The sequence below is a fragment of the Vicia villosa genome, linkage group LG3 (assembly GCF_029867415.1).
Source record: "Vicia villosa cultivar HV-30 ecotype Madison, WI linkage group LG3, Vvil1.0, whole genome shotgun sequence".
Taxonomy (NCBI): domain Eukaryota; kingdom Viridiplantae; phylum Streptophyta; class Magnoliopsida; order Fabales; family Fabaceae; genus Vicia; species Vicia villosa.
In genome coordinates, this window is record NC_081182.1 from 163,579,839 (window position 1) to 163,591,881 (window position 12,043).

The 12,043-nt window shown below is 32.3% G+C and overlaps 1 protein-coding gene across 1 annotated transcript; it reads left to right on the forward strand.

Annotated features, from left to right (window-relative positions):
• The first annotated feature begins 2,323 nt into the window (after window positions 1-2,323).
• On the forward strand, window positions 2,324-3,055 carry LOC131659294 (uncharacterized). Its single transcript, XM_058928505.1, has one exon. The coding sequence runs from the start codon at window positions 2,324-2,326 to the stop codon at window positions 3,053-3,055; it is 732 nt and encodes a 243-aa protein (XP_058784488.1).
• The last annotated feature ends 8,988 nt before the right edge of the window (window positions 3,056-12,043 follow it).

The following is a 12,043-nucleotide window of genomic DNA, read 5'->3' on the forward strand; positions in this document are numbered from 1 at the left end:
GTTTTATATTGTAACATCTAACAATTTCCATGCTTTCACATTCATAAACTCTATGATTTTTTTATTTTTTTTTCAATTTTCATTCCACCCATATTTTACATAATACATATTCCATGCATTTTTCTAAATTTTCTCATAAAATCACTTATCAATACAAGTCTTGCATTGATGCACAAATATAAATTAACAATAGTACCCATATAGTTCTTGTTGTTGTTTTCTTTTATATAGTGGTTGCAGGTAAAAAAAAAAAGGAGGTGAAGGAATTTAGATCCGATTCGCAAACAACTTTCCTTTCATTTGTTTTGATTTCTTATATTCATGTTTTGGTAATGTCTAAACTTAAAAAAAAAAAGGTAGATTTGGAGGAAAATAAAAGGGTGGATCTATTTTGGTTTTTCATGGTGAGAAAGAAGAAGACACAGTAAGGTGAAGGAGAGAGGTGAAGCCATCGTACTATTTCCTACCCTAATGCATCTATTCTTTTGTGGTATATATTGTTTCTGTTTTTATTTATTTACGAGTAACAAATCCGTGCGAAGTTTCGGTACGGAACGAACATATGTTTTAAATGTATAATTTTTAATAAAAATATATCTGATTAACCGTGAAAAAAGAATTGAAAATAAATGGAGTACAAGGGATGTCCACCACACTCCAAACTGATGCCAATTTCCTCTAAAAAAATTATAAAAAAAAAAGTCTAATGAAAAAAAAGAAAAACTACCATTATTATTTTACCTTTTCAAAGTCTTGCTGGCTTCCAATAGGGTTAAGACAACGTAAATTTAAAAGAAGGTAATACAACTATAATACAAACAATAAAAGTAGAAAAAATTAAAATTAAATCTCATGTGTTACAATAATTAAATAAATTATTATATTATTTAAAAATATCTATTTAAATTTTCAAACTTAAAATAGTAATGACAAATAATTAGTGACATATAATTTGTCAAAAGATCGAATAGTAATACCAATTATTTACTTAGTATAATAGTAATATTTTTACTAGTATAAATACCTCCCATTGGTTTATGTAAAGACATACCATTTTTCACTTTGAATGATATAAATTACCATTTTACTTTCTTCTCCATTTTATCTTAGTTTGATATTATAACTTGATTAGTAACTAATATCATCATATTAGTTTACAAATATTAATTAAGTTAGATCCAAACATCCGACTTTTCTTAACACGTTATCAGGACGATCGTTCTATTAGAAGTTTCTAGTACACTAGGTATATATATATATATATATATATATATATATATATATATATATATATATATATATATATATATATATATATATATATATTATTCTATACTTACCTCTTTAATCTTAATAATATTTTCATCTGTCCCGGTTATAGAAAACTGACAACCAGTCAAGTGATTTATAACTAGAGTGACTATTATCATTATCGTTATTACTTTACTCCTTATTATAGAAAACTGGCAACTTGTCAAGTGCTCTATAATAAGTATGTCTATTTTTATTATAAATTTTGTGTGGAGGTAAACCCCATATACAGTTACTAACTTTACATTTAATGAAAGTTTGAGACTCCTAATGCAAATACTAACTTTTATATTTTAGTGGAGGTTTATAATTCCATTTGCAGTTACTAACTTTTATATTCAATGGAAGTCTGAGACTCCTAATGCAAATACTAACCTTTATATTTAAGTGGAGGTCTATAACCCCATTTGTAGATATTAACTTTTATATTCAATGGAAGTCTAAGACTCCATATGCAAATATTCTTTTATATTCAGTGGAGGTCTAAAACCCCATACGCATATACTATTTTTTATCATATGTGTTCATTCACCATATATGTTATAGATTATAATTATCTCTAACACTTATAATTACTAAATGATATTTAACACACTTAAAATTTGACTACATTTTTTTTACCCCACTTAACCTATTTTTTTTCTTTTTCCTTTTCTCCAATGGTCACATAACGGCCATTTTTCAAAATTATCTCTATAAATACTTCTTCTTTCATAACTTTCACACCATTCTCAGACTATCTAACCATATTTTTCAAATGGCTAAATTTCTTATTTATTTCATCACTCTACTTGTAATTACGTTGTTTGCTGTCAGTATTATCAACCGTGAAAAATTAGGTAATGATTTTGTAGCTTTAATCATAATTATCGTCTTACCATTACTGATTTTAGCTTGGTTTGTTAGTAGAGATTTTGAAATAATATGTAGTCATGAATTTTGTAACTGAATAAATTGATATTTCTTTTAGTATTAAATATTGATTATGTTCATCTGAATTATAGATATAATCATGTCAAACCTTAAGCATCAATTCAAAATTCTAAGCATAACTGGGGACAACTTCATAACCTGGAACAATGATTTAATAGAGTACCTTACATGTGAGGGACTTAACAAAATCCTTGAAGGAGAAAATTCTGGAAAATCGAAAGACGATCCAGATGAAATGGAAAAGAGAAAGTCAAAAGTAAACAGAATAATCAAGCATCATCTTGATAATGGATTGCAAACAGAATATTCAAATGCTAAAGATCCCAAGATTTTATGGGACAAAATTAAAGCAAGATTTGGACATCAGAAGAAAGTCTTGTTACCCTCATTAGTGGATCAGTGGAACAAGTTAAGGTTTCAAGATTATAAAACTGTCATTGCATATAATTCTGCTATGCACCAAATTGTATCACAGCTAGAATTTTGTGGCAAAATTATAACTGAAAAAGAAAAGTTGGAAAAAACTTTTTCTACTTTTCATGCATCTCAGGTATTATTGCAACAACAATATAAAATGAGGGAATATACTGAGTACTCTGATTTAGTTGCGGCCCTTCTAGCGGCAGAACAAAATAACGAACTCCTTATAAAAAACCACCAGGCACGACCCACAGGAACAATGCCATATCCTGAAACTAATGCCATAACTTTTAATCGTGGGCGTGGTGGCTTTAATCGTCTTAAGATACATGGTGGTCATGTTCATTTTGATGGTAATAATGGTCATGCTCATTTTGATGGTCACAATTAAGGAGGATATCATGGTCGAAACCTTTTCCACGGTCGAAACCATTTTCGTGGAAAAGGACGTGGACGAGGTCATGTGAATAGTTATAGATCCCCCAGATATGACCAAAAAAATTGGAATCGCAAAGGAAAGGGTAAGTATATCCAAGAAGGTCCCTCAAGGAACTATGAAGATATATGCTACAGATGCAGAAAGAAAGGCCATTGGTCTAAGGTGTGTAGAACACCAAAACATTGGTGTAAAAGACAAATGACATATGTTGAAGAAAAGGGAAAAGAAGTGAATTTTAATGAAATTGAACCCAGAAATGATAATACCTATTTTGAGACTGCTGATTTTGTTGGAGGTGAAACAAATTAAGTAACTATTTAAAATATGTATTTGAATAATATTTGGCGTGCTTGTTTTTATATTTGAAATATGTATCAACTTAAGTATTTGTATGTTGTTAAGGTGTATTTTATATTTGTATGAAATAATAATGTTAAATATGTTGTTAATTTACTGTATTTAATCTTATTTCTATTTTTAAGAAGGTTAGACATGGAACATGTCAAAGACATTTGCATTCCGGACAGTGGAACTACACACACAATCCTCAAAAGTAAGAAATATTTCACTGAAATAAATCCCACTAAAGGTATAATAAATACAATAGCAGGTCCTACAGATTTGATTGAAGGAACAGGTAATGCTATGTTCATATTACCAAATGGGACAAATTTTTTCATTAATAATGCTTTATACTCTCCAAAGTCAAAGAGAAATTTGTTAAATTTTAATGACATATATCGTCAAGGATATGATACTGAAACTGCAAGTGGAGGTAATATGAAATACATTAATGTTACTTCTAATGTTTTGGGAAAGAAGAAAATTTTAGAAAAGCTACCAAAACTGCCTTCTGGATTACATTACACATATATACATGAAGTTGAATGCAACTTAGTAGTAAAAGAAGATCCCAAAATTGTGAATTTATGGCATGATCGTTTAGGTCACCCTGGTTCAACAATGATGCATAAAATAGTTGAAAGTACACATGGTTATCCATTGAAAAGTTTAAAACTTACAAAAGAAGATAGACCATGTGAAGCTTGCTCTCTTGGAAAACTAATAACAAAGCATTCACCGGGAAAGATTATGAAAGAATCACTTGCATTTCTTGAAAGAATTCAAGGAGACATATATGGACCTATCCATCCATCGTCAGGACCATTCAGGTATTTTATAGTATTGATTGATGCATCTAGTAGATGGTCATATGTATGCTTACTGTCAAGTCGTGATATGGCATTCAAAATTTCTTGCACAAATAATTAAAGTTAGAGCTCAATTTCCTGATTATACTATAAAGAAAATTAGACTTGACAATGCCGGTGAATTTACATCTGAATCATTTAATAATTATTGCATGTCAATTGGTATTACTGTTGAACATCCTGTTCCTCTTGTACATACACAACATGGTTTAGTTGAGTCATTGATTAAACATCTTCAATATATTGCTAGACCATTAATAATGAGAACTAAATTACTAGTAACTGTTTGGGGTCATGCAACTTTACATGCTGCATCACTTATCCGTCTAAGGTCAAGTGTTGATCATAAACATACCCCTTGTCAACTTGCAATTGTTAAGGAACCAAATATTTCTCATTTAAAGATATTTGGTTGTGCATTATATTTCCCAATATCACCACCACAAAGAACAAAGATGGGACCTCAAAGGAGGTTAGGTATTTATGTGGGGTATGAATCACCATTTATTATTAGATATCTTGAACCTTTAACAGGTGATGTTTTCCAGGCAAGATTTGCTGATTTTCATTTTGACGAAACAATATTTCCAACTCTAGGGGGGAGAATAAAAAACTAGAAAATGACATAACATGGTATGTACCTCATTTATTACATTTGGACCCATATAATAGATCGTGGGAAGAAAATGTAAAGAAAATAGTCCGTTTACAAGATTTAGCAAATCAATTGCCAGATTCATTTATTGATTTAAAAAGAGTAACAAAGTCACATGTACCAGCTATAAATGTTCCTGCTAGGATTGAGGTTTCAAATCAAAATAATGTAGCAAGTACATCTAAGACACACTTGAAGCATGACCGGCCTATGGGATCCAAAGACAAAAATCCCCGAAAAAGAAAGGAAATAGAAAAGGTGAATTTGATTGAAAGTGATCTTGAAAAGACACTAGATAATGATAAATCCAAAATTGAAAAGCGTGCTCTCAAAGAAGCACAAGATGATGAAAATGAGATCATCGATAATAAAATTAAAAATAAGAATGACCTTGAGATTTCAATTAATTATATTGATACAGGAATTTTGTGGAACCGAAAAAGGTATGGATATAGATGAAATATTTTAATTCTCCATTGCATGTGAAATTATTAATGAAAATGATGATCCAGAGCCAAGAACTATGAGTGAATGTCAAAGTAGATATGACTGGAAAAACTGGAAGGATGCAATAGATACTGAGTTAAATTCTCTTAAAAATCGAAAAGTATTTGGCCCTAGTATGGCTATATCAAAAGATATGAAACCGGTTGGGTATAAATTGGTTTTTGTAAGAAAACGAAATGAGAAAAATGAGATTGTCAAATACAAAGCTCGTCTTATTGCACAAGGTTTTTACCAACGACCGGGAATTGATTATGAGGTAACATATTCTCCTGTTATGGATGCTATTACTTTTTGTTATTTAATTGGTTTATCAGTATTTACAATCTTGATATGTATCTTATGGATGTTGTTACTGCTTATTTATATGGATCACTTGATACTGATATATACATGAAAATTCCAGAAGGATTTAAAATACCTGAGACATCAAAACCTAGAGAAATGTATGGAATTAAGTTGCAGAGATCATTGTATGGGTTAAAACAATTCGGGCGCATGTGATACAATAGACTAAGTGAATATTTACTTAAAGAAGGCTATGAAAATAATCATATTTGTCCTTGTGTCCTTATAAGAAAAACAATATCCGGATTTGTAATAATTGTTGTTTATGTTGATGATTTAAATATCATTGGGACTAATAAAGAAATCAAAGAAGCGAGAAATTATTTAAAGAAAGAATTTGAAATGAAAGATATGGGGAAAACCAGATTCTGCCTTGGTTTACAGATTGAGTATACCAAAAATGATATATTAGTACATCAATCAAATTATACAGAAAGGGTATTGAAAAGGTTCAACATGAACAAGGCAAATCCATTGAGTAGTCCAATGATGGGTAGAACACTTAATATTGAAAAAGATCCCTTTAGGCCTAAGGAAAATAATGAAGAAGATCTTGGCTCAGAAATGCCATACCTTAGTGCAGTTAGGGCACTCATGTACCTTGCTAACATTCCAAGACCCGGTATAGCTTTTGCAGTGAATTTACTAGCAAGATTCAGTTCATGCCCTACAAAAAGACATTGGAAAGGAATAAAGCATATATTTCGATATATTCGAGGTACATCTGATCTTGGTTTATTTTATTCTAACAATACAAACTAGTTTTGCTTGGTTTTACAGATGCAAGATATTTGTAAGATCCACATAATGCTAAATTACAAACTGAGTATATATTTACATATGGTAATACTGCAATATCATGGAGATCGCAAAAGCAAACACTTGTAGCAACTTCTTAAAATCATGCTGAAGTAATCGCCCTTCATGAAGCAAGCAAAGAGTGTAGATGGTTACGATTGGTAACTAGACATATCCAAGGAGCGTCTGGTTTACCAATTGATAATAATCCAACAATTTTGTATGAATACAATGCTGCATGTGTTACCCAAATGAAAGAAGGTTACATAAAAAGTGACAGGATCAAGCATATCCCTCTGAAGTTTTTCTCATTCACACAAGAACTTGAAAGAAACAAAGAGGTTGATATTTAGTATATTCGTTCAAGTGATAACGTGGTAGATCTTTTTACAAAGGCACTTCCTACATCAGTTTTCAAGAAGCATGTACAAAATATTGGAATGCGTCACCTTCGAGATCTTTAAAGAAGAGTTATATGTGTTCTATTGAGGGGGAGCATAATGTTGTACTCTTTTTCCCTTATTAAGGTTTTTATCCCAATGGATTTTTCCTAATAAGATTTTTAATGAGGCAACTTATGTTTCCAAATGATTCTTCTCAACAAGATTTCAATGGAGCACCGTGATAGATATTTCAAAAGGGGGGTGTTATAATAATTAAATAAGTTATTATATTATTTAGAAATATCTATTCAAATTTTCAAACTTAAAATAGTAATGACAAATAATTGGTGACATATAATTTGTCAAAGATAGAATAGTAATACCAATTATTTACTTAGTATAATAGTAATATTTTTACTAGTATAAATACCTCCCCTTGGTTTATGTAAAGACATACCATTTTTCACTTTGAATGATATAAATTACCATTCTACTTTCTTCTCCATTTTATCTTAGTTTCATATTATAACTTGATTAGTAACTAATATCATCATATTAGTTTACAAATATTAATTAAGTTAGATCCAAACATCCGGTTTTTCTCAATATCATATTCATTCTCATTAAGCATGGTTTCTCTCTCTGTAGTATTCTTAACAACACTCAATTCATCCTTTTACCTTCTCCACATCACAAGCTGGGCACACAAGTAAATAGAGAAAAAAATTTCAAAGGGGAAAATAAGAGTTACCTTCGATTTGTGCTTCTAGTCAAAGGGAGATCGTGGCTGAGTTTAAAGCTCTTGGGAGCGATGATGGCTACGGCGGATCTGATGTTGATGTTGTGTGTCGTGGTGGTTTCGAGTGGCTTTTGCGTCAGAGATTTGTTGTTGGCACTTCTTTATTTGAATGGTGTGGTTCACTTTTGAATTTGATTCAAGTTATTGTTGTAGCTTGGTTTGAAAGTGGAGAATTCTTATAATATTGTTAGTGAACGAGAATAGGTTTTGGCTACTGTACGTGAGGTTGTGCACAAGTCAGTTAAAAATTGTTTTTTTTTGTGGGAGATGCTAGTGTTAAGGAGAAATTGGAAATGGTTAGTTTATGGATCGTGGATGTGAGGGAGAATGGAAAATTTACAGTGAAAGTTGTATTAGAAAATTAGGTGTATGGAAGTGAAAGTTGTTGTATTAGGTGAAAAAAAGTGGAAAATGTTAGTGAATTGTGGCTGTACGTCCAAAAACTCGTAGAGTGAATGAGGTTATTTATATTGTTTAGAAAAATAGGTTAAACCCTAAAAGAGTATAAAATTAAATCTCATCAAAATCAATCAAATTAATAAAAAATTAAAACCAATCTTATTTGATTCTCAATTTATGATTATCTTTGATCAATTCTTTCTAAAGTCTAAAAAAACTATCCTAAAATAAAAAGTGAGCAAACTCTCTTTTAATCTTTTTTCGTTTTATGATTTTTAGGCTATTTTTTAAATAAAAGTAAAAAAAGTGAAAATTAATTATTTTTAAAAATGCATAATTTAAAAATAAGAAAATTGAATTTAAATAATAAAAAAAAAATACAATTTTGTAATTTTTGAATATAAATGAAAATAAATTAAGAACTAAAGTTAGAAAAAAATTCAGAAGTGAGACTCGAACCCGAGACCTTGTACTCGCAAGCCCTGCCCTCAACTTCACTATACGCTAGGCCTTGACTTTTATTCGAAATAAGATGACATCTGCAAATAATGAGGGGTGGGAAAATTTTGGGGTGCCACAGCTGCCCCTATTTAATTATCCTAAACTTGAAGGTGAGATTAGTGTTATCCTTTCGAACATTCAATGTGTAAGGTAATTAAATACCAAAAGAACCAGAAAATTTGCACTCTGGAAAGAAGAAAGTGGTGTATGAAATATGAAATGAGCAGACTCAGATCTCTACGGGGAATATAGTGCCACAAAAGATAAACTATTAATAGAATGAGTAAAAGACTTAATGAAAGAGACTGCATGGGTAAAAAAGGTGACAATCATGAAAGATATTCAGATAAGTGAAATTCTGGTATGACAGACTCAAATGTAATTCACGATGTCAAGACATCTGATCTGTTATTAATGTAGCAGAGGCAGAATAGAAAGATCCCTCATTTATTAATTACTCCTAAACCGGAGTCAATGAGACCTGGGATCACACATGTTCAGTAAATATAACCAGATTGAAACATTCATATGGTTCTGTCCAGGAACAGCTAATACTTCTGAACCTGATGTTATAAACGATGTCATAACATTCGTAACTGAACAAACAATGCAGAAGATAAATAACACAGTTAATTATTAACCCAGTTCGGTCTAACTACCTACTCTGGGGGCTACCAAGCCAGGAAGAAAATTTCACTATCAGTAGTACTATTTTATGTAAACAACCTCTGGTTTACAGATAAACAACCTCTGGTTTACCTAGTCACTACCCAATGCAACCTTTATCTCAGAACTCCATCCAAGACAAGAGAACCTCTGCTCACTCCTTAGTGATACCTAACTGTTACAACCCTGCAACAACTATTTACACAATTAACAATGAACAATATCTTGATCTTGCTTCACAGCTTCGATCAAGAATACAATACTCAAATCTTACCTACAGGTTTCGAGTGAGAACAATCACTTCTCTTACCTATAGGTTTCGAGAAGGACATGGCAGCCATCCCACAACCTGGATGGTCTACCTATAGAAACCCTAATGACTACATCATTTCTAAACAAGGTTTTCTATATAAAACTAGGTTACAAATATTCCTATTTATAACCTGATTCCAATTGGACTTGGTCTTACAAATCGCAACACTCCTTGTTGTTACAAATATTCAGAAATATTCTGCTACAGATAAGGTCTTTTAATCACGAGTTTCCTAATTTATCTCCTAAATTAGAAACTGCTGAATCTTCAATCTTCTGATCTGATTCTTCATGATTCTTCAATCTTCTGATCTAATTCTTCAAATATTCTTTTGACCTTTAAATATGCACCACATACAGTGGTTACCTTATCAATATCTTCACTCCCGCATGAAGGTTTTGATGTGATTTTTCTCTGTCCATAGATACCGGTCAAATTAGTTCTGAAATTTAAGTTCTTCACTCCCGCATGAAGTCTTTGGATTTAGCACTCCTTGTTCCAGCATCACATCTTTTTGGTCAGGTTGGTCTAATCATATAGGTCCATCCTCCACTTCAAGGGACCATACAATATGAACATTCTTTGTTCAAACAATCTTCTACCTTTACCACACCCAGAATTTATCCCTCATGGATCTCATCCAGAAACAGACAGGATGCCTGCTCTGATACCAATTGAAATTCTGGTATGACAGACTCGGATGTCATTCACGATGTCAAGACATCTGATCTGTTATTAATGTAGCAGAGGCAGAATAGAAAGATCCCTCATTTATTAATTACTCCTAAACCGGAGTCAATGAGACCTGGGATCACACATGTTCAGTAAATATAACCAGATTGTAACATTCATATGGTTCTGTTCAGGAACAGCTAACACTTCTGAACCTGATGGAATAAACGATGTCATAACATTCATAACTGAACAAACAAGCAGAAGATAAATAACACAATTAATTGTTAACCCTGTTCGGTCTAACTACCTAATCTGGGGGCTACCAAGCCAGGAAGAAGATTTCACTATCAGTAGTACTATTTTATGTAAACAACCTCTGGTTTACAGATAAACAACCTCTGGTTTACCAAGTCATTACCCAATGCAACCTTTATCTCAAAACTCCATCCAAGACAAGAGAACCTCTACTCACTCCCTAGTGATACCTAACTGTTACAACCCTGCAATAGCTATTTACACAATTAACAATGAACAATAACTTGATCTTACTTCACAGCTTCGATCAAGAATACAATACTCAACTCTTACCTACAGGTTTTGAGTAAGAACAATCACTTCTCTTACCTACAGGTTTCGAGAAGGACATGGCAGCCATCCCACAACCTGGGTGGTCTACCTATAAAAACCCTAATGACTACATCGTTTCAAAACAAGGTTTTCTATATAAAACTAGGTTACAAAGATTCCTATTTATAACCTGATCCCAATTGGACTTGGGCTTACAAATCGCAACACTCCTTGCTGTTACAAATTTGCAGAAATATTCTGCTACAAATAAGGTCTTTTAATCATGAGTTTCCTAATTTATTTCCTAAATTAGAAACTACTGAATCTTCAATCTTCTGATCTGATTCTTCATGAATCTTCAATCTTCTGATCTGATTCTTCCTGAATCTTCAATCTTCTGATCTGATTCTTCAAATATTCTTTTGACCTTTAAATATGCGCCACATAGGATTACAAAATATTCTTCGAATATCCTGTATCTGTTGAGTACAAACTGAATCTTCCTTCCAGTTCTGCAGGCGCGATTGAAGCAACTGGGAAACTCATCGAAAGAAAACAATGAAGTCGCCATCGAACATCTATTTATCCTACACACAGGAATGGAAAATATCGAAGAAAACCAAATAACAAGCAATGGTCTCAGAGAAAGGGTAAGGGTGTCTGTTACGTGAGGGGAAAGTATTAGCACCCCTCACGTCTGTGGTACTCCACAGGATCCATTCTTGCTAGTTTTCTAATCTAAGGGTGTGTGTGTGTGTGAATCATGCTATGTGCTAGGGAAAACATGCAAAGGAAGATATACAGATAACAAGAAACATGCAAATAACAAGTAGACAAGATAAGAGACAAAGTCGAACAAAACAACAACAAAAAGAAAGGTTCGAACAAAATAAAGAAAAAGAGAAAAGTCCGCTCGCTAGGGTGTTCGTACCCTGTGCCTACGTACCTCCAATGTGCAATGGAGAAATTAGAGCGCCGTAGTTCGGCTCAAAAGTTTCTGTTTCTATCTCGATTCGCGTCTCCTAGAGAAACGGAACCGAGCACCCTAAGGGAGCATGCAAACAAGGAGCGTCACAAAGATCCTAGCAAACATGGCATGTGAACAGGCATCACAAATAAGA

Excerpts from the sequence above, each read along its gene's own strand:
- LOC131659294 (XM_058928505.1), top strand. The coding sequence starts at position 2,324 with ATGTCAAACCTTAAGCATCAATTCAAAATTCTAAGCATAACTGGGGAC.